The sequence below is a fragment of the Lissotriton helveticus genome, chromosome 9 (assembly GCF_964261635.1).
Source record: "Lissotriton helveticus chromosome 9, aLisHel1.1, whole genome shotgun sequence".
NCBI classification, from domain to species: domain Eukaryota; kingdom Metazoa; phylum Chordata; class Amphibia; order Caudata; family Salamandridae; genus Lissotriton; species Lissotriton helveticus.
The window spans coordinates 499,809,282-499,828,656 of NC_136070.1; the positions used below are offsets into that span (position 1 = coordinate 499,809,282).

Sequence of the window (19,375 nt, forward strand, 5' to 3'; positions counted from 1 at the left end):
TGATGTCACGTCCGAGGACGACATCAGGGCGGAGCCGTGCGGCGCCGCCCCCGGCGCGCAGAGGTGCTGTTGCAGAAAGTTTTACTGATCCAGTCTGACGCCTGGGGGAATTCTAAGTTAAGGAATCTGGGGCTAGACATCTCTATCAGATTCAAGGGTCGGGTCCTATAGGGGCACCACTTGGAGTGTCAGGGCTCACCAAGGCTGGGTCCAGATGTAAGTTCAAGATGGTTGGAGCATTTTCTGTCCCTGCGGCTGTGATCAAGATGAGCCCACTAGCCCCTCGAGTCATCCTGAAAGTCTTGGGTTCAAGCAGAAAAGCAGATCTCAAGCAGCATGTCAGTCCTCAGAGAGCAACAGGGCAGTCCTCTGAAGGCACAGGGCAGGCTTCAGGCAGCAGGGCAGTACTCTTGGCGTAGCAGTGCAGCCCTTTGAAGTACACAGCAGGCCATAGGCAGCAGGGCAGTCCTCAGAGACCTTCGCAGGTTCAGAAGTGAAATTTAGAGACCATCTGAGGGTTTTATAACTGGTGCCAGTTTTGAGTGGAAGTAACTTCTAAAGTGTTACCCCACATATGGTGTTGGAGTTTTCTTCCTCATAAAGAATGGTATTTCTACCTGCTCCAAACAAAAGTAACATGTAAAACTTAAGACTACATGTCCAACTTTTTAAATACAATACAAACTGCTGTATGGGCTGTTTAGTGCTTAGCCTAGGGTTGAATTATATGTACAAAGAAAAAATGATGTTTTGGGCTTGGCAAAAGATTTATTTTGCAAAGTCAGAATCGGCAGTTTAAAACTGCACACAGGCCACAATGGCAGGCTGAGACATGTTTTAAGAGGCTACTTGAGTGGATGGCACAATGAGTGCAGCAGGTACAGTGGTAGCATTTAATTTGCAGGCCCTGAGTACATGTAGTACTAATTTACTAAGGACGTATAAGCAAATTAAATGTGCCAATTGGGTGCATGCCAGTTTTATCATGTTTAGAGGTGTGAACACAAGAACGTTAGCACTGGTTAGCAGTGGTAAAATACACAGAGTCCTAAAGCCAACAAAAATGAACTTCAGAAAACATGAGAGGTAAATGCAAAAAGTTTGGGGATAACTCTGCTGAGAGGGCCAAGCCCAACAGTCCGGCACTGGCTTTGTCAATGTTTGCTTTATTTACCTGCTTTACTTGCTGGCTTTATTTGGTATATTTATTTATGTTATGATTCTAGTGGCTTTGCCACTAGAATCAAGCTAGCCTGGCTGAAGAGAGGTGTTATCCCGAAACCGTTCCCAGGAAGCTTGGCAGTTTGGGTTGAACTGTTCCCATGAGGAACAGGATCAAGGCTGATTTTCATATTGCTATGTCTAAACTGGGGTGGCAAAGTGAGCGAAAGAACGATGATGGATTCAACCACATCTGTGACTGGGGGTGAGTGTATAAAAAGTTTCAGTGCTCCAGCCATCATCTCCTTGTATTTGCTTTGTTTGCCATAAATTGGCAGGGTATGCCCTGACATGGGTCCCTTGGTCACTTTGCTACTAGATTCAAGGTAGCCGGACTGATGAGAGGTGTTACCCCGAAACCGGTCCCAGGATGATTGTTTCCAGGTATAGAGAAGAGCTGGCTTGTAAGTTCGAGCTGGATTGTTCCCATGATGTACAGGGTCATGACTGATTTGAATACAGCTAGGTCTGAACTGGGGTGGCGAAGTGAGCTAAAGAAAAATAATGGATTCAACCCAGATCTGTGACTGGGGTGAGTGTCTGAAAAGTTACTGCGCTCCGTACATCATCTCCTTGTATTTTCTTTGTTTGCCCTAATTTGGCAGGGTTGGCGTAGAAGTGGGTCTCGTGAACACTTTGCCACTGGATTCAAGCTAACCTGGCTGATGAGGGGTGTAACCCCGAAACCGGTCCCAGGATGCATGTTTCAGGTCCAGGGAACACCTGGCTTGGCATTTCGGGCTGGACTGTTCCCATGAGGAATAGGGTCAAGACTGATTTGCATATGGCCAAGTCTGAACTGGGGTGGCGAAGTGAGCTAAAGAACGATGATGGATTCAACCCAGATCTGTGATTGGGGGTGAGCGTCTGAAAAGTTTCAGTGCTCCGTCCATCATCTCCTTGTGTTTGCAATGTTTGCTTTTTGTCAAACTTTATTTTTGAGGAGCTTCCTGACCCTTACAGTGACAAAAAATAAACATTGGCTCAAAGCGAAAATATTTTTTGGGTCTCACAAATTACACATTGCCATAGCAGTCTCTGGTCCTGAAGGAATTACTTGTTGTGCTGATTTGCTCATTGGGAAAGAGGGAATGCAGTCGCTCACAATGACGTTAACTAATGGCGGATGTGGGCTGTCCCAGTGCCTCATTCTGTATGGTGAAGTGGGCTGAAAAGAAATGTGAATGGCAAAACAACAGACCAGTGTTTGAAAAAGGCACCCTGAAAGCCCCTTTAAATACACCATTAGTAAAAACAAAAGACCATGGCCTACACAAAGACCTAAAAACGATGCTCATCCCCATATTAATTTCAATAGGAGAATCCACTGACTGCTTCTCATGGATAGGTCATGATCAGTCACAAGATGTAAATACCAACATCAGTCAACATTAAACATATTCACTCAAATATAGATGGTGATAATATTGTTTGACTACTTTTACTTTAGTGTCTACTAAAATATTGTCTTGATAATTTATTGTTTTATGTAACAGAAACAGCATCATCTGAATTACATTAACAAAAACACTGAAAAGGAAGACATTAAGATGGCAGCATCTCTAGAATGTGGGAGCATCCCCAGAAGTTATAGGACTTTCTAGAAATTACAGAACAGGGGGAGGCTCCAAACAACTTAAATAAACAGTGTTGTTCAAGGAGGGCCACCATTTTTAGATACATCCTACTACAATGTTATGCTTGGATTCTAACTTCAGATGTTGACTTCCATACACCTGCCATGCCATTTTTTAATCACAATAGGTTTACATAATTTTGCACATAAGCAAGATGAGCTGGATGTAACATCTAGTTCATTGCTTTTTATAAATGTAACAACATTTGCAGAAAACATTTAAAAAAATGAGGTACAAAGAAAAGGACAGATGACTCCCAAGAGTCACCTGGGCACCGAGCTTGCCAGTGACCCTCAGTTTCTGCTTGTTCCAGCTTGATCCAGTAGCCACCTTTTGATCAAGTGACATAATCACTGCTCACGTTTTCCTGCCTGGGTTTATACTGCTCACAGTTCTTCTTCCCAACAGAAGCCCACCCACCCCAGGACCTACTTAATGCAGGAAGCAGCATGACTGCATCAGTAGGCACCTGGGCACCTAGCTTGTCACTTGCCTCCAGTTCCTGCTTGTTTCAGCCTGATCCAGTTTCCACTTTTTGACCAAGTGTCAATGCAGCTGCCTGGGTTTTCCTGCTCAGGTTTTGCTCGCTCACCATTCTTGCCACCAACAGAAGCCCCACTCACCTCAGGACTTACTTAACGCAGGCCGCAGCGCTATCACATCAGTAGGCACCTGAACACCTAGCTTGCCACTTACCAGTGGTCTCCAGTTCCTGCTTTTTCCAGCCTGATCCAGTTGCTTCCTTTTTATCAAGTGACTCCGCAGCTGCCCGGGTTTTCCCGCCTGGGCCTTTTCCGCTCACCATTCTTTCCGTCAGCAGAAGTCCTGCCTACCCCAGGACCTATGTATTGCAGAATACGCATCCCCCAGCACCATGGTAGAACATTTTTCCGGCACCCACTGCGATTTCACATGCGAAACCTCAGACGCAGACACCACCACCTCCAAACAACAAACGATGCACGCCAACACTATCACCACACTCAGGAAACACTTCATCTTAATCTCGTACCTCCTAAACAGCAGCACACCAACCTATCCCTGGCCGAAACATGGCTCAACCCAGCTTCCAAACTAAGCAGGGCCTGCCTACAAAATCATACACCAGGGTTGAACCCAAAAACCAGGCCGAGTACTCACAATCATCTATAAAAACATGATTGACAGCACCACCTCCACGGTCACAAGCCTCATGGAACACCTTCACATCACAAAACGAACCACATTGCAGACTTCAGCGCTCCCCTCTCCATCAGATCAACCATCTACTCAGCCAGCTCATCCGAGGACCAACCCGCAAAGCAGGACACACACTCTGCCCTATTTTCTCTTCCAACAACAGGGTCACCATCACCCACACAACCCTGCTCACATGGTCCGAACACTACATCATACATTTCAAGATAACCGCTCACCGATCCACCGCACCAGAAAAACCCAAAACACCACCAAGACACTGGGGCAAAATATTCAAAGCAACTGGACCAAGACCATTGAGGAATGCCCAACCACCCCAGCAACCTTGATGTCAACACCAAGCTCTTCAATAAATGACTTGCCTACTGCACCAACTGCACTGCTCCCATCAGAAACAAGACATACAAATATACACACAAAAAAAGACCCAGCTGGTACACGAATGACCTCATGGAGTCCAAGCGCCACTGCAAACAACTTGAGAGAAAATAGAGACTCGACAAAAACACCGCCGCGAACCTGCATACAAAGCTGCCCTCAACTTCTACCGCCAACAACTATGAGACACAAAAGGCCCTAGATTTCAGATTCAAAGCCGGCTACAAAAATGGCAAAGAACTCTTCAACAACTATAAGGGGTTCTCATCTCCTGCAGCTGCCAACAACTACATCATCCCATTCCAAGCACTTCGCAACAACCTCCCAAACTTCTTCAGACAGATTCAGATGCCATGATCTACAACACATTCGACCTACGGCATACCGATATGAACTCCCTTGCCCATCCGGACTCCTTCCTATATGCCAAACGGCAGCTAAGAAACTGCAAGCCCTCTCGAATGAAGATACCACTGCCCTGATGAATAACGCTCTACTCAGGAGCCCCTCAGACCCGTGCCTCCACTTCATGTACAACATTGGAAGAACCATCATCTCCTCCGGGCTCCCTGCTATTATCAAAGCCTCCATAACTGCCACGACCACCTTCCCTTCGTTCGGGAAAGATGAAGTTGTTACCCTATTGGAGCAGCCAACACCAGACCTCAAGATCCTCGGCAGCTACGGACTCATCTCTCTCCTGCCTTTTCCAGCTAAATTCATTCAGAAAGCCATCAATACCCAACTTGTAGACAACCTAGAACTCCATCAAATCCTAGACAGCTCTCAAAGAGGCTTTCGCATCACAGCAGTCAGCCCTCATTGAGGTCACCGACATCATCAGATGCATCCTCGATCGATGAGAAAAGGCCGCACTCATCCTTCTCCACCTCTCCTCTCCTCTCCGCAGCTTTCAGTCTCCCACAAGTCACTCATCAGAAAGCTTCAGCACTTGGGTATTAGCAGACCTACTATGATATAAAGATATATATGCCTTGCACACAGTGCTTATTTCACATTACATATAGAGTCTTATATGGGCCCTGTTTCTTGCTTTGTCTTTTCTCCATGCTATAGCACAACTAGTTATTGTATGCTACCAAGGGTGTCAAAAGATTTCTGGCTAACTTGTTCTGGAAGGTACTTGATACTCCTAATGTGCGCAACTGAACAATTCTTTTCCTTTACAGGTAGTTTATCCTTATAAATCAGTGATTGTTAGAACTGTCTAGAAGGTTTATCATTTAGGTGCTTATTGCATCTTTCTTCTTTGTCGTTATAGGTCTCCTTCCCCGCTGTCCCCACCCTTTCCTTCCCTAGCTTGATCGCTTCACTGATCTGGTAAATCGGCAAACAGACTTGGAGCTATCGAGAGCTGGACCATGTTTTTGCATCGTTCCGATCCCGAGGAGTTGATGAACCAGACAGAGTGTAATTGACAGGAGCGAGAAGAAGAATTATATTTTCTTATTTTCAAAAACAAACTATGGTTCCATTATAATGAAAGGCTGCCTATCAGTCCATATTTGATTTGAAAGAAAGTTGAGAGGATGACATTTGAGATATTTCATTATATCAGAGGTATAATAGGCTGACCACATGTCCTCATTTCATCTCTAGATGGATAAAAGGTTTACATTAAATCCTCGTTTCATCTCAATAAGGAGGATGAGAGGATGACAACTGATTTGGTGAATGACTGAAAACAGTTCCTGACTGCATGAAGGATTAGGCGCTGATAATCAGTCCTATGTTCATATCATTGAGCAAAACTAAACTTTCTTAGCCAACACCGTATTCCGGCTCTTGAAGGAAGCTAGACTGCCAGCTGGTGCTCATATCATTTCACTAAGAAATCACTCTTTTGACACACATCCGCCCACAAAGGTAAACAGGTTTGCTGTAGATCGATATCTTTTATTTGATTCAAAGGGTTCAGGGCCACTGTTCGGCAATGTGTGTCACTTTTTAGGTCCATATAGTTCAGCACAAGTTTTTTTATTCCATAATAGTTCCCACTGAGGTGGTGGGTGCGGTAGCATCTTGCCTAAGCCCCTTTTTGTGTAATAGATATCTTTTGTTTGACTACCCCAAAAATATACAAAGGAGAATTTGTACACTGTCGTTCGTACTCGGAATTTTCCTTCTTCAGAAGTAAACAGGAGAACATTTTCAGTACAGAAATTGCTTTAACGTGACCAGACAAAGTGTTTTCACATTTGTACGAACCAAGTTTTACACAACTTATTCTGAAGTAACTGACAAGGCGCTAGGATCAACTACAATAGATACAACAATAAATAGTGGAGTTATTGGTACTAGCTAGGGAGGAAACGGGGTCTAGTGGCTCAAGCTACTCCCTTTGGGACCGAGGTTCGAATTCAGGCCTCCTTGCTAGACTTGGCATTGTGTGATTTTGGACAATCAATTAATCACACTGTACTGAAATATGTGTAAAATGTATTTGTGTTTTCTCCACTTGATGTAATCTGACTTATGAAAAGCTCTGCAATTGTTGGTGGTATGACTTCAAATGAATTTCCTAAAAACCTTTTACAGCCATCTTGCCTTTAACAATTAATTTTGCTCCGGTTCCTGAAGATTTCCATCCCAAGGGTTTTTAACGATGGAGAAGTTACCATATACTAGTACAGCCCTATCAGGGGTTTAATAACCTTTACTTAACCTCTACTGTATGTTTCTAGCTTTCAACCAAGAGGCACACACATGGTTGCCAACACAGTCATAATTGCCTCTAATCCTCACTACTTTTTAAAAGACAAGGTGTAACAGAAGGGAGTGCAACAGTTAAATGACGCTTTGAAAAATGTTACCCCAATTTTGATTTTCAACCTAGAAGTGTAGAAATGATCAGCATCAAACCTTTGTACAGTGCATTCGTTTTCTTACATTTTTCTGGAAAAATATGAAGCAGACCATGAAGGGTTTTGAGGGCAGCACATCCATCCTCACTTCTAAACAGAATGTAGCCTATTATTTGTCTTAGATTGTAGTCATGTTAAACATGAGTAGCATGCTTTGTAGCATCCCTTTTTTCCCTCAGCCGCCTTTAATGTTGTTCCCCATTTTTATGGTGCTGTAAAGGTTCTATGGATTCTGTGGTTGCCTCAACTGACTACATCATCGCCACTAGACATTAAAGCAGTAATGTAATAATTGCTTGAATGTGAAGATTGTCAATTTTTGTTGGACAAAACAAATTTATGAGACTACCTGACCTATGCCTCTACTGGTCTTGCATCTACTTCATTGTCATTTGCATTCAATCAAACACTTGTAAGGGAGGAGGAGTCTGTCGAACAAGGTTTCATGCAGAATGCTTCTTCAGAATATTTTGAATAGTCAAGATTTTTGTAAAACCGTTCGTTATCTGGTGCATTTTCATCCTCAATGCAATTTTTTCTCAGCTCTTAAGTTTTCAATAGAAATATTAGCGTTCACTTGGTAACGGAGGTTTTTCTGGGAACGTGTCTGTGGGGATAACACACAGAAAAGAGAAGTTCAATTCCTTATGGTTGTAAATATGCTTAGATTGGTGTATTCCCTGTACAGAACAGCTAATAAAGAGGAATGTCCTTGCTTCTGTTTCGCGCTGTACCAGTCAGCAAGATCAGCTGATTTGTTTTAATGCTCTGATCCTTGAAGCAGACTTAGGTCTTATCTGCCAGTCACTTTGTGAGATCTTCATATCTTTTCAATTGGAGACTATTTCTTTGGATAAATGTACACAGGTCCCGGGGTGGCAAGTAGACAGGCTCATAAACGACACAAAGCACTGGCGCACGCTCCCATTGACACTGATGGGACGGGCAGCGTTGTTTAAGATGATAGCTCTTCCACAACTACTCTACATGCTACAAAACTCATTATATGAGGTCCCTCCCTCCCTTTTTCGAGGAGTAGACTCAGAAATCCGGTCTTTGATATGGAACGGAGCTGCCCCTAGAATTGCACTGAGTAAGCTCCAGAGGGGAGCGTGTTTGAGGGAGGACTAGCAGTACCGGATGTTTGAGGATACTCTTGGGCCTCCCAATTGGTACACGTAAATGGTTGGATATTTGACGACAGGGCTGAGCCGGCGTATAGAGTGTATAGATTGTCCATGGAGACACAGGGCCCGCTCGGATTGCTATATACAAAACGCATAGGTAAACACCTTCCCACACACACCAAAACAGTTGTGAAAGTATGGAAGACAGTCGCAAAATATCTGGGTTGGGAAAAAAAGTTATTGGGGATGACCCCACTATGGGTGGGTGACTGCCTGGGAGAAGTTAGTAAGTTAGAGGGGTTTGCTAAGTGGGAGCTTATAGGATTGGAAAAATTGGGGCTTGTCTGGAAAGGAGGAGCATATATAGAGTTCAAAAACCTACAAAGAGACTACGAGATGGGAAAGGGAGAATAGTTGAGATATATTCAGATGGGACATGCAATACGGATATATATGAGGGAAGGAGATGCATTGCCAGAGGCACCGCCACTAGAAGATAGGGTATTGACTGAACAGATCAGAGACAAAACTATATCCCTATTTTATAAAAAGATAGTCACTAACTATAGAAATACAAAAGAGCCACAGGCAGTCCAAGCCTGCGAAAGAAATTAAGGCAAACTAATATAAGGCAAACAAGCAATTCAATCACAGCAATACAAAAGATTAGTAGTGATTTTTGATGCTCAGAAAAGAGTCACAAGTTTTGTTGTCTATGCATTGATGAATCTGAATCCTTTACGGTAGAGTTCCAGTTAACGGGGTGGTAATTAAAAATCTAAGAATCTCAATCAGGAATTCCCATAAAGAAAATTAATACAAGGCAAGGTAAAATTAAGTAGGGAAGGTGTCAGCATCTCAGAAGCTCGATCTAGAGTCTTCTATGGGACAGAGGGTAAGTGCTAGCCTAAGCCACACTTGGAAAAGAATCAAAGTAAGCATTGCAGTCTAAACCTTTCAGAGACCAAAGGACCCTTCAGTATGGAAACATGAAAGGATCAGAAAAGCATCTGTCAAGAGCGAAAGGGACATCTGAATCTCCAACAGTGTGAACACTAAATTCTAAAAGATCAAAGTCCTCTAGGTAACACCCCCATTGTACGTATCATCTGGGGTCCATTGTTCTCTTCCATTTCTCATGTTGCAGACTGCACCATTGGGGGAAAGTATCACACTGGACATGGGAACGACATCTCACGCACAGGTCGCATCACTTGTTCAGTAGGACTTTCAGTTAACACTCTGGTTCCACATGTTCTTTAGTCAATGTCTTCTTCTCAGACTAACTCTAGTACAGTGATGTATCTTATCTACAACTAACAACGCATGTGAATACCAGCAAGAAATGTCACGTTAGCAGAAAATGGAAAACAGAATTTATACAGCATGGTGAAATACAGGCATAAATTGTCAAGATAACTTAAAGCTTTAATTCAATGGTGCACTTTTAATATGCGTGTGCACCTATAAATACAAATGAATATAAGTTTCTAGTGCATTAAATGTCACATTACATGTAACATTCAGTAAATCTTAAAATAATCATGTGTCAGTTAGGCTAGGGATTACATTTAATGAAATGTATGTATTACATTAGTGCACACATTACATAAACCTCTTGTCGTTTTAAGAAAAATCACATTCTACATATGTGAGGATGGATTCTATTTCGTTTGCTGATCAATAAATGTCATTCAAGTTATTAAATTCTACATTACGAAAGTAGAATTTCATCTTTATAGCAAGTACAATAACTACTAAGTGAGGATGGTTTCATTCAATAAAACTTCAATTAATAAATAAATCAGTTTTGGTAAAACCCATAATATGAGTATATTCTCTAATCCTACAGTGAATGCACTCTTTCATAATGTCAAGGGCAACACTTTACATGAATTTGTTAAACCACATAAGAAATATATTGTTAAGTGCACGTTCATGTCATGTATCTGTTAAGTACTTGTGGCGTGTAAAAGGTGTGCAAGTTTGCGCTGCACCAACCTATAGAGCCAGTGAACAAGGAAGGAGAGCATTGAGGAACATAACCCTTCAGCTCATCAGGCCTCGCAAGGAACCTATCCCTGTCCACCAAATACGTAGAAAGAGTTTTGCACATTCATGATGTAACAATGTCCGTATCGGTGATACCCGCATCTTGAGTATAAAAGAGATGTGAGAGAACAAGTCTAGTTTGCCTTTCTCAACATTCAAAATGGCTCATGAGTAATTAGAGGACAATGAGCAGTTTTTCTCTACCAGTGACGCCTATATTTTCTCTGGTAAGTGACAAAACAAAGAGTGTCAAATCCTTACCTGCTTCTTAACAGTAAAAATGGCACCCACGTTGTGGATTTTAAATAGTAACCTCTTAGACTGAACCAGTGGAAGCATGGCTTTGAGATCACAGAAGACTGGGTTTAGTGTCACCTGTATCAAAGCGGTAGTGTTAGGAAAGAGACACAGTACTACACATCTCCTTCTCCTAAAGTGCATGAAAAAGGGCTGTTCATTGAAAGCTGTAAATAACCAGAATTACGGTTGATTGGTTTCAATAAGTTTCTACACTGTGATACAGTCCAGCTAGAGTTAAGACTGCAGCCAGTGCCGGCTTTAGGGAGTGCGACCAGTACCGTCACACCCGCTGGCAAGGTCAAGGGGGCACCTTATGCATGACAGGCTTAATCAATCAAGTGGCAGTCTGAATGTCCAGATGACTTGCTTGCAGATCTTAGTAACTACTAATGCTTTTTTAATATATTTATTTATATATGTATTTATATCGATGTAGAATAATCCAATCAATTGATATAAAAGCCTTCATCTATACATGGTATCGAAAGATGAATAACTAGGTTCAGTAAGCTTAGCATAACACGTATATAAAGTACACAAACCCCATGACTCCAATGATCTATCACCACCCTTACCGGATTCTGCTCTCAACCCTCTTTTACTTAGCATGCTGATGTCTCCTAAGACTTCCATATTTTATCTATTTATTGTAAGGATCCTGTACGTTTACCATACAGCACTTCTTAAGTGTCTACTTTGTGCATCTTATTCGTCACCTGTAGGAAGGTGGGGATCTTATCAGATTTCCAGCATGTTATATGTTATGTTATGTTATAAATCATTTATAAAAGCGCAACATACCCCGGATAGGTTTCTTGGCGCTAGGGAGCAGGGCACTACGAAAAGGATGAATTCGGTGAGGTAGGCGGACGTGAATAGCCATGTTTTAAGCTGTTTCCTAAATTGGAGATGACTATCAATGAGTCGAATAGAGAGGGGGAGCGAGTTCCACAGTTTGGGAGCCAAAGTCGTGAAGCACAGCCCACCGTGTTTGATTAGTTTGAATCTTGGAGTGCTCAAGAGACGTTGGCAAGATGACCGGAGATTGCGAGAAGGAATGTACTTCTTGATCTTGTTAGATATGAACTCCGGACCGGAATCCATCAAAGCTTTATGTACAATACAACCCTATTTAAATGCACTGCGTAGCCTCACAGGGAGCCAGTGAAGCTGCTTCAACAGGGGTTTGACATGATGGCGGGAAGAAAGTGAGAAAATAAAGAATAGCTGTTGCTGTTTAATAGATAGGTCTCCTTCCAGAACTTCTAGCCGAAAAAGAGCTCCATAAGGATTTGACATGATATGCTCTCCTATTTCAGAGCTAGTTTTTGCGTAAATATAATGCCAACATTCCCTTTGATGGCTGCGGTGAATAGAGTGTGGAGCCAGTCGCCATTCCTAGTAGCCATTCCTAGTAGCCACTCCTGCATACACGCTTTGAGGAGACAAAAAATGTTTTCTTTGGAAAATAGGTTATACTAAACCATGGCTTGAGGAATTTTACTCAAACACCTCGTGATCTCCAGACTACCAGGGAAAATGAACTGGATTTACTTGCTCAGATTTCATCAATGCATAATAATGCCTGTGTTAGAATTAGCCTCCAAAATACACATACATTAACACTATATAGACCCACTTAATCAAATATACATTAAAAACCAAGAAAAGTAAAAATTAGAATTTTATCTGTCTTCTGTACCCAGTTTTTCTACAAAATAAAAGAAAATCTTTCCGTATACACATACAACAATGCTCTGTGTGACCTCCTTTCACTAAACTAGTAACTGTCACCATTTCTTAAAGGATTGTGAGACTGGCTGATGTCATCACCTGCTAACACAAATGGGTCCTTTCACTCTACTAATTACCAAAAATGATGAAGGATTCATAGATAAGGCCTTGACCATATCAAACAAGATCAGCTATCTCCGCTGAGGGGAAGCAAATGAACTTGTGGAAGTAGAGCGTTTAAGAAGGACCCAAAGACTATGGACAGTTAAAGAAATGTATTGTTGCAGGGCATAAATGTCCCAACCTCAATCAAAAAAATGTATGTACTGAAAGATGAAGGTTGAGTAGGGAGGCGTCTAGGAACAATTGAAGAAAAGCAATGGTTCTGACCACTAACTAGGAGGTCCTGCACATCAAATAAGCCTGAAGGAAGGTTGGCTGAGCATAGGAGTAGGCAATGTATTTACATTTTTTAAGGTATTTGTTGTGCGGTCCTTGCACCAAAGGGCAGCAGATTTCTGCAAGAGGATTCAAGCCATGGGACAGTAATCAATGGTCACAGAAATGTAAACAGGGAAATGGTAGACAACAAGCAAACATTGAATTCTGAGGACCATCACAGTACTGCATGTACAACAAATGATCCATTGTTATCCACTTTGGCATCCAAACTTCGCCAACATTACGCCTCATCAGATCTCTCCATTATACTCGGAAGACACCCAATTTAGAAAATGAAAGGTAAATACTGGTAACGTACCAACTTTATCTTATTTTTTTGGATGACTTCTTTGTTCTCCTTTTGGTACATTTCCATTTTCTTCTTTGTATTTTCAAGATCGACATTGTTGGTTAAGTTAAAGACTACATCGTATGAAGGAATAGAAAAAAGCAAGAGATGAAAATACATAATGGCGTGCTACATCTAACATTAAACTTTAAACTATAAACCTCCCCTGAGAAAACCAAAGTTCCTTCAAGAAGGATTGAAAATGCTACAAATAGGTTGTGGTAAAATCTGAAACTTGACCAAAACCCATGGCATTAGCAAACCACTACATATTCATTCTTGTAATAACTGTTATTTCAAAGACATTTTACCTGCCATTATATTAGTAACTAGTAATGTATTGCTTAGTTAATAATAACCTTTACAATAAAGCAAGTATAATTAAATTCGCAAACTGAAGTGAAAATATTTCAAAGCCTATAAGTACATTTGCTGCACAGACATTTGAGCATAAGCATATGACCAATTGTGTACACACTTCGATCTTAAGATAATTTCAGAAATGTTTCTATATTATTAACAAACTTTACAGTTCTAGCATCAAGTCGAACATTGTCACCTCTCATAACATGTGCACCAGTAGCTTTACTAATCTGAAGGAACAAAGCTCTAAGTACTGGGCGCAACCAGAATCTCTACCCCTGTGAGAAGTCCAGGCAGATACAACATATGTCTGACAAAGACTCAAGCCTGTATCCGCAAAATGTACAGACAGGTCTTTTGCCTTTTATTCGCAGATTGTTGTACTTTACCTCCAAATTCTAGAAATAGGTTTACACATAAAGCGAAATATAAATAAATTGTACCAGATATATATATGTGTAAAGAGTCATAAAAAAGCAGAAATGTTAATTAATTGAATGAGTTCAATGTATATCAATTTCTCTTCAGTTTTTCAACAGCCTGTTGGTCTTCCAAAAGAGGTATATCTCAGTGTCAAGTGAGATTTAAAGACTTCATATGTCATTTTTAAGTGACCTTAATTTTGATAAACCAAATTTGTGCAATAAACCTAAAGTATGAGCATACCATAAGAAGTAGTCTGATACTGCTTTATATCAGATCTGACCCATCAAGTGAGTGCTGGTGGTCTGCTTTAATTTAAATACATACTACAGTACTCTGCGTCCAACAAAAACATAATTCTCATTAAACTGATTTCTAGTCTCAGTTGGGCTTTGGGACTGGATTTAGATAAAGTAAAAAAGCATTAATAAAACTTCCTAAAGATTATTCTAGCCATGAGTTTAAAGCACCTCAGAAAGCGGTAGTTAAATAAAGGAATGCAGAAATAATTTTTGCTTTAATTACACTAAGTACTCACTCTATGGTTAGGGCTACTAACTGGCAATAAAGGTGAAGGATTGCATAGTTAAGTGAGGACAATGTATCTTTCAATGTATGGACAACCGCCAGTTTCCATGGCAACTCCTATAAATTCATAAGATGAAACTATCGCGAGTTTGTTGACTAAGTAGAAGGTGAAATATTACATATTACATGTATATACAATTTTAGATTACTTGAGCATTTAAGGAATGCCTCACAGCAACAACATTTAAATCTATGAGGACTGCATGTTTGTATATTTCAGATAGAAAGAACGTTGCTCACAAATTCTAGTAGAACTAGGAGTAAACTACTACACACACACAAACAGGACCCTTTTGCTGACATTTATGGTAGACTGACCCATCATCGAGACTGCCAGCACTTTATCCATGGCGTCATACCCTGCTTCACTGGGAGAATACCAGAGTGACACACCCATTTCTGCAACTTCTATTTCTATTTTAATTTATAAAGCACACATGGTTACCAAAAGGTGTTGTGGTGATGAAGTGAGTACCCATGCAAAGGGCACAGAGTAATCTATAGTGAAACTGGGGGCGGGTGGGATTAAGATAAAAATAAAAAGGGTTTTAAAAAATTACGAAATCTTAAAATATTGGGTTTAGCAAGAACTGTGGACGGAAGGATGTTCCAGACTTGTCCCGTAATAACTGAGGAGTATCGGCTACGTCTGGCTTTGCGGCATTCAGGCACATCCCTCCAGATGAAGGAGGATGAGAACAGCAGTCTGGCAGGCTTGCATTATGTAAATATTCGGATGATGGATGTAGATGGGGCAACGAGCAGGGAGCATGGCTGTGTGACAAAAGCAGAGGGCATTGCAGAGGCTAATTTTCTGAACAGTATAGTGTTTTGAGGTGGACAGAAATCATGTCATGTTTGAGTCCGCCTACTATAAGTTTTGCTGCTGAGTTCTAAATTGAATACATTAAGTAGTCTGGAAGGTCTACATATAGTACATTACAGTTGTCTTAATGATGAATAGTCAATGATTGCACTAGTAGTTGTCTAGATGTCAATAGTGTTAGTGGAAGGATTTTCTTTAAAACCTTCATGGTGAAAAAGCAGATTGATGTGAGTTTCCGGATGTCTGGTTCAAAGGACATCTTTGGTTAGAATAAGACACCCAAATTCTGAACATTTGTTGCCGGAGTAGGATTGAGTGCATTAATTCAGGTCACCACGAAAAGGGGCCGATGGAGGAGCTCCCAAAGACCAGGGCCACATTTTTGTCAGAATTAAGACAGAGGGGGTTGGAATTAATCCAGCTGGCCACCTCAACTAGACAACATTTAAATTAATCCTGTAAAAAGTTGAGGCTTTCCATTCATACACAGAAAACTATGGGTGTTGTCTAAATATTCATGAAACTGATATCCAAATAAGGCAATCAAGTTCGCCAATGGAGCAACGTATATGTTAATAAGCGTGGAGTTTAGGGCAGAGCCCTGAGAGCCTCCACATCTTAAGTCTCTGAACTTGGAACGATAAGGTGGCAAGTGGACAACTTTTCTAGAATTCAGGAAGAATTCAAACAATCCCAGTACTTTCCCTCAAATACCTAACAGACGCAGCCCATCTAGAAGGATAGTGGGTAAGACCATGTCAAACTCTGCTGACAAGTCAAGAAGGATGAGGGCCACAGACTCCCGGAATCTAATATCATATGGATGTCATTGGCAGCAGCAATGAACACAGACTCTGTACTCAGGGTGGGTCTAAAACCAGATCCAAATGATTTGAGAGCCTTGTTTCCTTCTATATATTGGGATAGGTGGGGATTAACCCAGCATTCTAGAATCTTGATGATGAAAGGTGGTCCAAACGTTACTGGAATACTAGGGTTCAAGAAGGCTTCCTTTTTCAAGAGGGAGGGCGTCACATGAGCAATTTTAAAAATAAGAGTGGGACCAAGCCAGTTTCTGGGTGCTTATGCTAAATGGCTGTGATCGCTGGTGTAAACGTAGTAGCAATTAGTTTGAAAATTCTTGCTGTCCAAGGATACAGCGGACGTTCCCGCGTTGATAGTATTCTTTTTAACTAAGGTAATGTGCACTTTCAGGTAAATGAAATTGAATCAAAAATATAAAGATTTTGTAGCTGGCACTAAGAAGGCATTTGCCAGGATAGTCAAGCGGAATGAGGATACTAGATTTGAAATTATATCATGCAAAAAATCAGCAAGGTCCGAGCATAAAGTTTGGGATGGGATGGGAACTCCTTTAGCAACAACCTGGCATAAAGTGTTCCCTCCGCAGCTAATAATGCTATCATACAATAGCTTAAGGTGTTGGTTCTGTCTCCTTTTGTTATACAATTGTGGAATAACCAAACCCTTCTAGGAATCTGAAATGTTAGAAGGGTTGGAATTCCTTGATAGGTAGACAATTTAACAGTTTTGCACTAGGAGCAACCGAGTTGGCATACAGGCATAATGAACATCCATGCTGCTTTGACTATCATGGAACTTATCACTGTAGTATTACTCCATGTGTCATGGTTTTCAGTGGCTAAGACAGTAGTTTTAAAATATCAATAAGGGTTGTGGTTTATTTTAAACTTTTAAAAGCATCTGTATTAAGGGATTCTTTGTGACAGATAAAGCATGTTAGCTTACAGAGACAGTAGTAGACATGCAGCAGGCATTTACCCGCAGCTGTACGTTTTCCTGCAGTGCCATCTTTTATAGATTAACATGGTTTGTTAAATACCAGACAATTTGCAGCTGTTTGTTGTTCATGAAATGTACAAACGTTTCTGAACTTGTGTCATGCAAAATGACTCATTAAACAAAGTAACATTTTGTTCTTCTATGTCAGGGAGAGTCACAAAGACCGGCCTTTTCTAAAGTATTCTTGGCATACATCCCTCCCAGAGAGATTAGCAAAGCAGCTACACAAGTCAGATCACAATCTCTGCAGAGATTATAGCTGGAAGTGTGGATCAGAGTGGCTACTGAAACTGGCCAGGCAGTTTTGCAGACAAAGAGAAACATCAAAAGGTTTCCGAGATATATAGAGAAAATGGAATCCAAATGAAACAATCATGCAAATCTATGCAACAGGAAATGCGGTATGAAAATGTGTGTTATAATCAATGTAACTAGTGCTCTCCATAACTGGTATGTATAAAGTCTATTGAAAACTTTATTAAAACACACACACATACACAGCCTTACATATGTAAGGACACTCTGGTACTTCTTCATAAGTAGAAGCAACGCTAGGGTAGGCAACTGGAGATAGTAAGGCACTGCAAGTAAAGTGGTAAAGCACTACATTGGCATGTTGACCGCCGAAAGAGAGATGAGTGACTATTGGGAAACGCGGAGTACCTTTTTCTCATAGGCTACATTGTACTTATTACCAAAAGTACACACAAATATGGAAAGCTCCCCAGGAAGTTTGATAGTTTCCCCAAGAGGACGTCTGTTAGAAAAGACCTAAATATATTTATATACATCACGTCCTTTTTTTCACTTATTGTGACTGTACCTAGTTATCTGAAGGACCATACTCATTTTACCAAGAAGACACACGATCTGTATATAGAACCTGAAATTTTGTAAGTCACTATAGACAGAAACTATTTATACACATGCATTGTCCATGAGCAGGGTATCAGTGCATGTAAGGAGTTCCTCAAAGCCAGACCACCTAATAATATGTATAAACATACAGGCTTGTTGTTACTGATTACAGAGACATGCATAACAGAGAAAGTTTTTCTGTTTCGCAAACAGATGTACAGGCAGGCCGTGGAACAGCAGATCAGCACCTGCTCTGCAAATGTATTCATGAGCTGGCGTGAGAAGCAGGTGTCCCGTGATGACATATTACTTAGTCATTTGCAGAAGATGTCGCTGTGAATTCTCGGGCTACTTAATGACAATAACTTTAGTATCAAGCTAAACATGGAAATAAGTGAAATAAGCATATGTTTTTGGATCATAAAGTGGAAATAGTGGGGAATCGCAGACACACCTCACTGCATAGGAAATCATTTGCTGGTAACAGTTAAGTCTGAGTGGTGAACTCCGCTCCGCATGCGGAGTTTTCTGCAAAAAAACTTATTTCCTCATTCGTGTTCGGTAATGTCAAGTTGGCAAGCACGGGTGAAGAAAATCCACCTCCCACTGAGATTTTTCCTCGTTCGCGATCGTGAACATCAACCTGGTGAGCGCAAGAGTGGAAAATCAACCTCCCGGCGAGATTTCTCAGTGCGGGCGGTTAGATTTCTCATTGCAAGTGGTCACGTATGCTCGCGACCGCTCGCGTTGAGAAACCGTCCATTCGCATTGAGAAAGTTGAGGCTCAAATAAAAATCGACTAGAGCAGCAGAAAGAAAGCAGAGAACGCTTGCGCTGTGCATGGTGCCATTCGCAATGATTGCACAGTGCGGACAAGCACCTGACGCTGAAATTCAGCATGTATCTAACACACTCCGCCACTTGCGGAGATCCGTGTAGCACGGCAGAGGTTTTTTTACACTTCGCGAACTTCCGCTATGCAGAACTCCGCAAACTCAGCCCAGGCTTAGTAACAGTGTACTTCACACAGCCAGCTGCCACCCAGCACATGCTAAATGTAACATCCTTTACAGGGAATTAGTGAGGATAAAGAGGAATTGTAGTACGGAGGAGGGATATGAAATTGCCATGAATGAACTAATGACAATAATAGCAGCTAAGAGTTACCCACA

General features: G+C 41.3%; 1 protein-coding gene across 1 annotated transcript in view; it reads right to left on the reverse strand.

The window, feature by feature from the left end:
- MNAT1 (MNAT1 component of CDK activating kinase) overlaps positions 1 to 19,375 on the reverse strand; it is a 669,332-nt gene that overhangs the window by 418,501 nt on the left and 231,456 nt on the right. Inside the window, exon 4 of the mRNA XM_078662088.1 lies at positions 13,292 to 13,395. Coding sequence (XP_078518214.1) covers positions 13,292 to 13,395 — 104 coding nt within the window. The remainder of the gene's footprint in view (positions 1 to 13,291; positions 13,396 to 19,375) is intronic.